The sequence below is a fragment of the Trachurus japonicus genome, chromosome 19, assembly GCF_045865225.1.
Source record: "Trachurus japonicus isolate A0001 chromosome 19, Traja_1.0".
In the NCBI taxonomy this organism is placed as follows: domain Eukaryota; kingdom Metazoa; phylum Chordata; class Actinopteri; order Carangiformes; family Carangidae; genus Trachurus; species Trachurus japonicus.
In genome coordinates, this window is record NC_140925.1 from 13751603 (window position 1) to 13763955 (window position 12353).

At 43.4% G+C, this 12353-nt stretch overlaps 1 protein-coding gene across 1 annotated transcript in view; it reads right to left on the bottom strand.

Annotated features, from left to right (window-relative positions):
- The window catches only part of dnah9 (dynein, axonemal, heavy chain 9), a 186307-nt gene that overhangs the window by 57092 nt on the left and 116862 nt on the right, over positions 1–12353 (bottom strand). Inside the window, exons 55-61 of the mRNA XM_085760635.1 lie at positions 10356–10436; positions 8851–9030; positions 8077–8307; positions 6182–6376; positions 4963–5082; positions 3184–3372; positions 261–496 (exon numbers count right to left, since the gene is read on the bottom strand). Of these exons, the coding sequence (XP_085616761.1) occupies positions 261–496; positions 3184–3372; positions 4963–5082; positions 6182–6376; positions 8077–8307; positions 8851–9030; positions 10356–10436 (1232 nt within the window). The remainder of the gene's footprint in view (positions 1–260; positions 497–3183; positions 3373–4962; positions 5083–6181; positions 6377–8076; positions 8308–8850; positions 9031–10355; positions 10437–12353) is intronic.

A 12353-nucleotide genomic window follows, 5' to 3' on the forward strand; every position in this document is an offset into this window, starting at 1 on the left:
TATTATAATACCTGACCTTATAAGTCATGATAAAATGCTTTATACAGTCGTGTGTTATGATTATTGTTATAAAGCATCATGATAATTTTAATGTGTTTATAACTATAGTTATACAGTTCTATAACTGCATTATAACTCATTATAAGTATGGTTATAATGCGTTATAGAGATACAACAAATATCAGTGTTACTAAATCTTCTATTCAGAATCTTGTCCAAAAACCAGACCACGTCACACATGTCACACTGCAGCACCTTACCCTCTCTGGCCGATGCGGATGACACGCAGGCCCTCGCCGTATTTGTTTTTTATCCACTTGATGCCCTGCAGCTGGGGGTCCACCATGAGGGGCCAGCGCTGGCAGGAGGTGATGATGGTGGCGTTCTCGGTGGACATCCTGTCAGCGGGCAGCCCCTCGTTTTGCCACGTCGCGATGTCGGCGTCGTCCGTCAGCATGGTCAGGGGGTCCAGGTCAGGGGTCACAGGGATGGGAACCTGATGGGTGAGAGAACATTTGTACCGAGCTTCAGTTACACAAGTCCTGTTTCTTTATTCAGCTTTTCACCAAATAAAGTGGCAGTGTAAAGCTGGAAAGATCTTGTGCTGGTTATGTAAGCACATCACACAGCATGTATCATATATTAGGCCATACCTTTAATTTCTATACACCCAACATTTATTGTGTGTGTTGTCTTCCATTCACTTAAAGGGATATTTCAACATTTTGGCAAATTTTCCCATTGCCATAATCCCTATAGTCTTAGGGGTAGGTTTGTTACCTTTAATTGTTGGTGCAAGCTGTTTTTAGATGGGCGGAGCAGAGATACGAGCTGCTCAGCTAACGCTACGGAGGCATATGGTATTGCTCACAGCCGTGTCAAGTAGTATTTGCCGTGTTAAGTAGTATTTGCTTGCATAATTATACGTTATTTTTTCATAGCGTGACTAATGTGCAGGTTACAGCTTGTCCACGAGAGTGTTTTGGATTTGTTGGATTATGTATTTGATGAGTTTGATGAGGGAAACCCGGAAATACCATATGCCTCCGTAGCATTAGCTGAGCAGCTCGTGGCTCTGCCCGGCCGATCGAAAAGCAGCTTGCACCAACAATTAAAGGTAACAAACCTAACTCTAAGACTATAGGGATTATGGCAATGGCCAAATTTGCCAAAATGTTGAAACATCCCTTTAATACAGAGCATCTATGAGAAGGTTTCTCTTGCCTCACTCATAAATAGACCATTGTGATGTAATTAGTAACTTAAACCATCATGTTTACATTATCAGACCCAGACAGCAGCAGCATAAAAAAACTAGGAGGCCTCACGGCGCAAGAAATACGAGCAGTCAGAGACAGGTTGTAAACAAGCCAGCAGTATGTTAGGTCAATGATGAACCAGTCAGCTGGGAATGGAAGCTCATGGATGTATGAAGGAGACTTTAGGAAAGTTTCTGTGGACTATTTTTGGGCACAAGAGCTTTCCTGAGCTGAGGCAGCTCCCTACACACAATACATGGAATAACTCCAGACCTTACAAATCATAGCAGGCAAAATGTATAGAGTTCTGGTAACTGGAACATTTTCTCACAGAAATTTTGTGTGAGTGCCATGGGTTTGACAGAGACTTGATATAAATGTATGGTAGACGGGGGGTCAGAAATAGATAAACTGCAGACATGTCAGAGGAGTTTCTGATTAATAAATTGGTCTCAGGTGTGGCTCTGGCCTGAGGCTCAGAGGTTGCCACGGTAACTTGAGGTGGTTGCCACAGCGATAGATGTACCCCAAGCTGAGGGAGACAGAAACATCAAGAAAGTTCGTGATTTTCTGCCTAACTGTTTTGGAAACCCATATAAGTTAAAAACAGGGGAACTTTCTGTTTGTCTCAAAAATCTTTGTATATCAGATTCATTGAGGAGCAGGGAGGGACCTGGCTGCACATTGTGTGAGAGAGGATAAGTTTGTTAGTGATTGATCAGAAACTACAAAGACCATCAAAATGTGGAATCCCACATCAATAGGTGGGACTTGTGTCTACATTTTAAATGAAGTCCTTAGGAGAAAGTATGAGGGAGCAGTAGATGTTTGAAAAAGTAGTTTTTTGACCTCCTTCCACTTATTCTCTCCCTCAGCTGTAGAGGTCAGTGTCTTGGAGCGTTAGCCCTGTGGCACTAGTAAAAAGAGTTATCAGCAATCATGATGATCAAATGTTTTTTTCTAATGATAGTTTTACTGTTTCTCTTAATCAGTCTCTCCAGGATTTCGCGGGCTTTTTTTGTGATTGTTGCGGCCTAAAATGCCTGAATTTGCGGCCACATTTTGAAAAAATTGCGGTGCATGTTGCGATGTTTTAAGCCCTTTTGTTGCGATTAAATTGTGGGAGACAGCGAAAGTTGCAGAAAAAAGTTGCAGTTTTGTTCTGAATAATTAAAAATCAAAGGAAATTTGAAAATTTTGAAATGTCACAAATTAATGTGATGTCATGTTATACCAGCAATTTTCCACTTGTTAAGAAAGGCACAGGAAAATTATATAGAGTTGAAAGTTGTTTTACTTTTAATTAAAATGTCTGTTTAAAAATCGTGGTAAAAGAACTGTTTTATTAAAACAGTCCAGTTTTTGAATAAAAAGGGGGCTACTCAAGTCCAGGGCCAGGGCTTTAGGATGGGGGAAGGGGCACCTGGCCGCCGGCTGCTCCGCTCCGGCCCTGCAGTGGCGCACTCACTGGATTCCCCCTCAGCGAGTGCTGCGGGGTTGACACAGCCTCGGGTGGTCAACCAGGACAACTCACACACTCAACACGTTCAACTCAGCTTGTGTTCCTTTACTTATCACTTTGTGCACATTGTATCAAGTTTCTTGCCGTCAGCCCAGCCACGCTGTTCCTCCGTGAACTCACTTTCAACCACCGCTCCGTCCAGACTCGCACTCTCTGCTGTGTAACTCGCGGAAAGCACCGACAATTGGTCCAATTTGCGGAAAAGTTGCGGTGATTGTACAAAATTGCAAGATCGCAAAAATTCGCGGGGATTGGCTGAATTTGCGTTAATTGTTGCGATCGCAACATCGCGAATTCCTGGAGGGACTGCTTAATGCTCAGTTGCCAAGGTTCTGGAAAAACATTCACTGTATTTCATTTTTGGGAATCCATAATTTCCTCCTGCATCACCGGGCCACTCACCTTCAGCTGACTGAGATAAGGCCTCCAGGTGTTGTCCATGAGCTGGATCCTGTAGGCTTTGGTGAAGTATCCCAAGTAAGAGATGAAGGCAGTGATGAGGAGGACATCCCCACATAGAGTCCTCTCCTGTTTCTTGAAGTTCTCCACAGCCTCTGCCCAGCGAACGTTCTCCGATGCCAGACCTCCCACCTGAAACACACAGACACATTAATTTCCTACTTCTCCACGCTGCATTCCCCCGCAGGGCTTTCCTGTAAAATCAAATCCAAAATCAATCTACGTCTGCTGCCGATGATGCTCACAGTCCTGAACTTCAGAAAAGCTGCAGAACAACAATGCTTTGCTACCTTCAAGTCCTTTTTTATTAGGTTTTCATACGGTATATCATTTTTATTCTTCACTGCAGCAGTGATCTAAGTTCCCCTCGGGGGTTTATAAAGTTCACCTCAACATCTTATCTCCTCTAAACTTGAAAGGTCCCCCACTTGAATACAGACCGTAACTTTTCAGTGTACATCATGGAAACACTGATCTGTGTGTGTGTGTGGTTGACCAGCAGATAAGCTCCACCTCTCCTCCTTCTGTTGCTCTGCTCAGGCCTTTGGAGGCTTCCTCTGAATAATTTACATTATCATACTAACTGTGTCAACACATTTTTTTGTTGCTGCTGTCAGCAGGAGATTTACGCACCACAACATATGTATATATGCGAGTATGTGTGTGTAAGCATATGTATTGTTTATTCAGGGTTTCTAAGCCAGGACTAAGACTGTGGATACACTGTGGATACACTGTGGTCACACTGTGGACACACTGTGGACACACTGTGGATACATTGTGGATACACTTTGGCTGCTGTGGAAATATGATGATTATTATTTCACATGTTTGCAGATTCGAGTGGACACACTGGCTGTATGACCTGCCATCTAGACAATAAACCTCTTACCTGTTTTTCACATGTGCTGTGGCTTCTAACAAAGACGGACATAAAAAAGACCTGTCAATGTCTCATTCACATCACAGCAGCAACATTATATAAAACTGACAGCCTCATTATTGTTTACTATGTCTAGGTTGAATCTGAATATGACATACATATCATATATATATATATACACACACACACACACACACATCCTTTCCACAAGGAGGATATTTATATCCTTTCCACAAAGAGGCACCAAGGGGTGTTTGGTTCCTTGTACCTGTGAAAGTACCTCCTCCTATCTTATAAATAGAGGCCAAGATGAGGACTTGGGCCAAAGCATCTTGTGTGTCTTTAGCATAACCTTCAAGAACCATGGCAGGGATCTGCATTCCCATCAAATGAACTAATGACAACCCTTGTTTTCTGGTGGTTTGCGGCTCCCGTTGTACTGTCAGTCCAGTGCAGGTGACGTCTGCGTGTGTGTTTGACTGACTCATGGCACTGAGAGGACTCAGGTTTGTGTCAGTGCATTTGAACCATTTGTGTGACAGTTTGTCATCATTGAGTAACAGTCTGACAGGCATCCTGACAACAGAATGGCTCTGGCTCTGATGGAGGAATAAAAACTGTATCTGCGACCATGTCTGTCTAAAATTCAGGTGACTTAACTTATTTTTGAGTATCAGTATTTGTATCTACACAGTTTTACACACATCTGTATCAACCAATGTGAGTGAGAGAGCATGTGGCACAGATGTAATAGAAAGTGTATCGTGTCCACATGTGTGTGTGTGTGTGTGTCATTATGGAGCTGATGCTCTGTGCGACCTCTGTGTTGTCCTGCTCACCAGTCGGTTGGCCAGAGAGATGGTGCGAGCGGTCGATTCTGCTTCCTGTTGGCACTTGAGCTTGTCCGCCGTCGCTTTCTCAAACTTGGCTGTCAGCTTGGCTAGGTTCTCATTAAGGTGCTGATAGCCCCCACCACACACACAGACACACACAGAAACAGAAACAGGGAACAAAGTGACAGTCATTAATATATTGATATATAGCGCTATCATAAAGAATCCTCAAAGACAGAAAACAAAGATGAGTGAAGGAACTTGGGACTGTGTGAAAAGTTGGGTGAAATCCCTCCGTTATGGATTTGCTTGGCATATGGAAGCAATTAGCACAAGGACAAACAGGATTAATTGCTGGAGAGGCACACAGGTTCAGTAGATTAGTTTGAGGATTGTTAATCCCCCCTTGGCTCCGAACCCTATCTGCACTCAACCGATCTGACTGAAGGCTAAAAAATGACAGAGAGAAGTCATGCTGGATCTTATTAACAGTCGTCACTCTGCACTCTGCAGGGTCTGATGTAAGCTGCCGAGTCCCGGGCACCGCGCTCTGCTGGGGCTCTCTGCTGCTCTGATGTGCTGAATGTCAAATGCCACTGAGAAACAATTATTTACAGCTGCTTTTATCAATAGGGTTTTTAGGTTGATGGATTTGGTTTTAGATTAATGAACAGTAAAAGCCTTTAATAGCACTTACAGCAGCTTTGTATTGATGAAATGCTGGTGGTATATCACTGCTGGCAGAGCTCATGTGTCAACTGTCACTCAAGCCTTGATAAAATAATTCATATCCTGAATTTTGGCTCCAGCTCGCGGCCCCGGGCTGCTGCTGTTGTTTTTATTTTGTCTTATTTCTGTAGCGTCGACTTCTTATTATGTTGCATATCTTCAGGCTTTGATAGAGTTGTTGATTCATACTTAGTTGCTGAGATTACTGGCTTTCACAAGTCATTATTCAGCCCACACTCTCTTTTGTGAAGAAGTCATCCCACCAGCTAAAGTGCTAAGAAATACTTTAGTGTTAGTGTGGCTGTGTTTTTCTGTGAGACGACTACGAAGCAAGAATAGTTAAGTCTCGACTTTAATAAAATAGTGATATCATTTCAAAGAATATATTATCAGGATTTTTGAATATTGAGATAATCTTTTGAAACAGACACTTCGCATTATCCAAATAAACTTTTCATTTCCTGTGTCTTCAGTCCGACGTGCGGGCCGGGCTTACATTGATCTTGCTCTTGATGGTGGCGAGCTTCTCCTGCGCCGCAGCCAGCTCCGCGTTGGCCTTGCTGAGAGCGCGGCGCTTGGGCTCCACCTCGCAGTAAACCTCGTAGAACTTGACGATATTCAACACCCAGGAGCACAGGCCGGCCGCAGCGTTGGACTTGGAGGCCACCAGGTCCGGCAGGAACTCTGGATCCTGGAGATGAACACACACATGAGAAATTCCCAAACTCCACCAGAGGCTCTGATTCATTAAGACTTATCACTGCTAGTCAGACTGGAGGCAGAAAATATCTTTACACTGGCCTAAAGATCCGATAACCACATCTACTCATATATAATTTAGTTAAGACTGGAATTTGCCTGTTTGACATTTCCTCAACTATATTTATTGTATTTTATGTAACAGCTCACTACTTTAAAGGTCCAGTGTGTAATAATTGGCAAGTTTTATTGGCACAATCTGATTATGCTACCCATGTATATTTGTTATATTTGTTTAAGTGTATAATCGCTATAAAATGAAATTTGTTTGGTTTTCGTAGCCTTTTAATTCTTCTTTTATAGATACATATAGCAAGGGTCTTGCTTTAGACACTGTTGCCATCTTGTTTTTGCAACAGCCCGAACGGAAATCCAGCCAACCAGAGAGCACGTTTCAAGAGTTTCAACGAAGAAGAAGGAGGAAGGAAAGAAGAAGGAGGAGGAAACAGCAGACATATGGTAAAATGGTTTAGATCTTCACCTCATCGTTCCGTGCTCCTGAAATACTCCCAGTTGTCCCAGTCGCGGTAAACAAGTTTTTTGTCCCTGGAGGCCACCGTTACTTTGCCGACGGGAGGGGTGAGTGCGAGCAAGCGAGTAAGGGCTGCAAATTAGAATCTGGACGCTGGATATCACGGCCACCCCCCCATTTTACACACTGGACCTTTAATCTAGTTTTCATATCCCCTGCACATTCCCGTCAAGCTAGTTTGCTAATTCATTGAACTGGAGCTAATGGTAGAAGGCTAAAACGTGTATAACAGCGGCACACGTTGCAAACAGTCATTTTTGTTAAGCAGGGACAGTGCACATTAATCAACATTTCAGTTTCTACAGCAATGTCAATGAGCCGGAGTTAGCTTAGTTATGAAGACACTGAACACAATGGGCGCATGACGTCTGTCCGACTACCCATTTCTCCGACCATACATTTCTTGATTTTTGCATCCATTACTCCGACCTCCCACTTCTCCGACTTAAGTAGCCCTAACCCTTAACCTTACCCTAAACCTAACCTTAACACTGTAGGATGGGTAGTCGGAGAAATGAGCCGTCGGACTTTTGGGCAGTCGGACTGATGTATGCTCCCCGAACACAATAAGCTAGCAGTTTTGAAAATTAGCTAACGTAAGTAAGTACTTTGGTATTTTATTCTGTATCTGTAAGACTCATAGGAAATACCTGCATCTCCAGGTCACATGGAGTCAGTGACTGTGAATTTTGGGAACAAAATGGTATCAATCTGTCTGTTACAGTTTGGTGGACCTGCCTCTCACCCTGTGGTGTTTTCCCCACAAACATGAGTGGACATTGATTTTGATTGATTTTAGAGTCATTAAATATTAAAGGTCAAATCATGTTACATGAACATTCAGTGGGAGCAGAGCCTGGGTGGTGTACACTGATGAACCTTGTATCTGCTCCACTGAACTTCATCATCGGGGCGTCTGTTAAATCTGTAACGCTTAATTAAGTGGTTGATTTTTGTCTGGCTGTCGTTTAGACACCAGGCAGCCGTAATGTGTCACCGTCTCTGTAATCACGCCCCTGCTGAATGTATCAGTTGAAGTTACAAAGTGTCGGATGCTGCACGCTGTGTGTCGTTAGCGCTGACTTTAATGAGGGTCTCACCTGCAGGTAAGGCTGGATGGCTTTGAGGCAGGCTTCTGGGATGTTCTCCTTGTTGAAGTTTATCAGAGAGTCCAGGAAGGCGTCCACTTTGGCCATCATCACCTTTGCTGCCTTCCAGCTGCGGTCCTTTGGGACTTTACCGCCAGGCGCCATCAGGACCATGACCGCCGCCGTGACATTGGTCACGGCTGCCACCGGAGAGCCGAACGACTTCAACTCTGTCAAGTTGTTCTGACGTATAGAAGATAGAGGGAAAAATGAAAAAGCTGTGATTTAATTGAGTTTGAATGATGGCACATCCCTGTGGTTTGCTGGGGGAAAAGAGAAAGGATTAGAATAAAGGAAAAAGAACCTGTGTTGACTTTGAGAAGACAACAGAGAATACTAATTAGGGCATCTTTAGAGAGCTCTGAGCAGTGATTGAACTGTCTGTTCTGCTTGTTTGAGTAGAGAGCACCTTTTAAACACAGAGGGTGTTTTTGAAAATCCCCTAGGCTGCTCATAAACCTACATGGGATGTGAAGAAGCAGCAAAATGCCTGCAGAACATAGAAGACATTATTTTAGCAAAGACACGCCTAAATCCTCAGATTCAATAATCTTTTATACAGTTCAAGGTCTGTGTGGACAAAGCTTATTCCACTGCAGCTGGGAAAATCAAATCAAACAAAGAAAAAACCCCACAACCCCTCTTTAAAAAGAGAGCAGAAGTAAGAGAAAAAAGTATGATTGAGCAAATCAATAAGACACAGCGAGCGATGAGAGAGTAACTGACCTTATTAAGAGTGTTGAGGGCATCCTGAGCAGCAAGGAGAGCTGGTTCAGCCTTGGCCAAGTCCTCCTCACAGTCTCTCTGTTTGCCGCTGACCACCACAGCGATGGCCGCCACCTTTTGCTCCTCCTCATCAGCCACCGCCTTCTCCTTGGACACCTTCTCAGTTTCTACCCCGACAACCTGCAGACAACACGTGGGATTTAGCGCTGAGTTAATATGTGGAAGTTGACTCAGTGGCTTAGCTTTCACCACGCTACATGCAAGCAGGTCATCCAGAGTTCAGAGCGAAGAGGGGAAACTAGAGAAAGGATAAAGTTGCTGCATGCAAACACATGCAAATACACAAACCAGTCAGAAAACAGCTCCAGCTATTTCACAACACATGTTGCTTATACACACACAACACAGCAGAAGTGATGGACCTGGCTGGGACTTGTTGGACAAGTTCTTCATTTGGGTAGGTAGGTAGGTAGGTAGGTAGGTAGATCAGTCACTAGGTAGGTACTAGGTACTGTTGGTACTAGGTAGGGAAGTAGGTTAGTACTAGGTAGGTAGGTAAATCGGTAGGTATGTACTCCAGTAGGTAGGTTGGTATTAGGTAGGTAGATAGGTAGGTTAGTACTAGGTAGGTAAGTAGGTAAATCGGTAGGTAGGTAGGTACTACAGAAGGTAAGTTGGTACTAGGTAGGTAGATAGGTAGGTTAGTAGTAGATAGGTAGGTAGGTAAATCGTAGGTCGGTACTACAGAGGGTAAGTTGGTGTTAGGTAGGTAGATAGGTAGGTTAGTACTAGGTAGGTAAATCGGTAGGTAGATTGGTCGGTTGGTAGGTTAGTACTAGGTAGGTTGGTACGAGGTAGGTAGGTAGGTAGGTAGGTAGGTAGGTAAGTAGATGGGTCTGTAGGGGACGATGGGATGGATTCCTGGATGATGCATCAGGACCACTGTACAAAGTGACTCATATGCAACCACAGCAGACAAATCCAAATTCTAACAAACCTCAGGCTACTGCAAGTTCAACATGCAGAAAATACCCAGAGAAGCTGTTACAGCAGCTAATGATCCCCCTCCGACCTATCAGAGATGGATCTATAACAGAAGATAACAGCAGCTGAAGGAGATCAGAGGCTTAATCCCATCTTTCTACGAATGTCTCACACCACACTGAGCCCTTTCTCCTCCCAGCATCAGTCTTGTGTGTGTGTGTGTGTGTGTGTGTGTGTGTGTGTGTGGATCATCCACAGTGATGTGGACACTATTTCTAGAGAGACAGGCTGGAGCTGAATTTTTCAAATGTCATATTTAATTTCTTTGAGCCCCACAAGTGAAGTTTCCTTCACCTCCATTGATATTGGGGTCACGGTAAAAAAAAAAAAAAAAAAAGATCTTAGAGGGAGACGTGGCAATAAAACTGAACTGTAGAAAAAACAGGAGGTGCTTTAGTGAGAAAACACCAACACTACAACAATGGTATTTCTTACAGTGTTTAAAAGGAGCATGTTCTTGCCTGAATTAGTTTGTCAGCGTCCTCGTTCTTCTGCTTCAGCTCGACCTCCTGAGCCGCCAGCTTGGCCTTCAGGTCGTCCACCTGAGGGAACGAGACATGGAGGAGATGTGTGAGTGGCTGACACTATGTCTACAGATCAAGATGAATGAAATGTGGATCATATTCAACAGAAGAGGAATAGAAGATATTTCATTTTTGATTTAAGATCTGTTTTTACCCAATGTGTCTTTGAAGGAAAATACTAAGTACCAAATTGCAAGTTCATGGTAACATTTTATGTTTGTTTGGTGTACATTTTACTAAGAGTAACTGTGTAAATAGAAACAGGTGCAAACAGCAGTTTTCAAATGAGGGTTTTTTGTGTTGGGATCGTTTCCACCGTGGAGAGTTTGGATGGAGAACAGGATAGCTGCAAGCACAAAATTAAATGTGATCCAATGGAGTTGAGGTTTTAGTGGAAGAGGCAAATAAACATATTATTGAGCTGGAGCGAAGAGGAAACGCTGCATGGGAAATGATCTGTGAGAAAGTAAATACAGTCGGTAAAACAAGAAGAACAACAGATGAGGTCAAGAGAAGGAGGTGAGATATAGAAATCCTGTTTGCTTTCATTCAGTGTGTTCTGAATTCTCAAGTTTTAACCCAGATGTGAGGAAATGCAGAGACTGACTGACACCAAATCAGCCTGTAGCTCATCCAACAGCTCCAGAATGACATGGCTGGATAAACCACAGGTCTGAATATGCCTATGTCTCCTGCTTGCTGCAGTAACAGCAGTCATGGTGCACAGCGTTGGATTAGCACGTTCTTTTCAAATGTAATAAATACAGACACAGCTACAATCTCTGCAATTACTCCCAGGCTTAGTAAATTGCATTGCAAGTGCTAAATCAGACCTTTTCCATTTTCTCCTGCCAGTATTTTTCACACCAGGGCAGAAACACCCCATATTGCATATTCAATGGGCCGTGCATGTTGTTTTGCACATATGAAAGACACAATCCTGTGTGTGTCTGCGTAGATCAGCTTTGTAGGTGGTGTTGGTGTGGGTCGAGTTTGGACACGTTTTTACTGTAATGTATTTTTGCTGTCATACACCACAGAAATGATGCTGATATAAATACTCACAATATAACATTTAACAGGAAAACACAAGATGAAGCTTCTCCACTTGTCATGGGGACAGAAGAAGAGCAGAGCACACGCATCCATATGAGGGAGCAGTCAATAGAGCAGAGGAGGTGGCCTGCTGACAATGACCTACTTTTGTCTCATTAAATGATATAAGTGGCAATCAATGTGTGTATCATGGGCACTAATGAGTCTATTGTTATCATCTAATTGAATCTCTCGGGCGGTTCTGAAGGCCTGATTTCTCTGTTTTTGGTGTCTGCATCATCGTTGGATCTTATTGGTAATAACATCTCTGATCGAGTTCGACTGCAGTTTAATAGGAACCTGAACATCTTCAGAGGAAAGAAGAGGATTCTGAGACTCAAAACAAATGAGCTCCACACAGCTCTACAGGATGGTGTCATGGGCCACGAAGGTGATGATTAAAGGGACAATGAGGAGTTTTGGAAAGCGAAGGGTTTTCACACTACATTTCCCATGAGCCTCCGTGTGCACGGTGAAATTCTTGGACCGGCACAAGACGGATGAAAGCGAAAACATTTGCTAAGAATGTTTTCATTCATCAAGAATCAAAGTCAGAGGTTTGAAGACGATCAGATACTGTCGTAGCTCCGACCATAAACGGCGATTCGGCTGCGTTATTCCCATGACTCGCCGGGCAGCGTCCGCGAAACCGAAAGTAGGAAACGCTGGTCGGCTCGCCCAGCATTTCCACCACTAATAATAATAATCAAATAACAATAGAGACAAAACGATATATTTATCGAAAATGGAGCCATTAACAAGTGTGGGTAACGTAGATTCATCCACATTAAGGTGAGACTTTTTTATAACCAAATACAAACTCCTCGTTGTCCCTTTAAT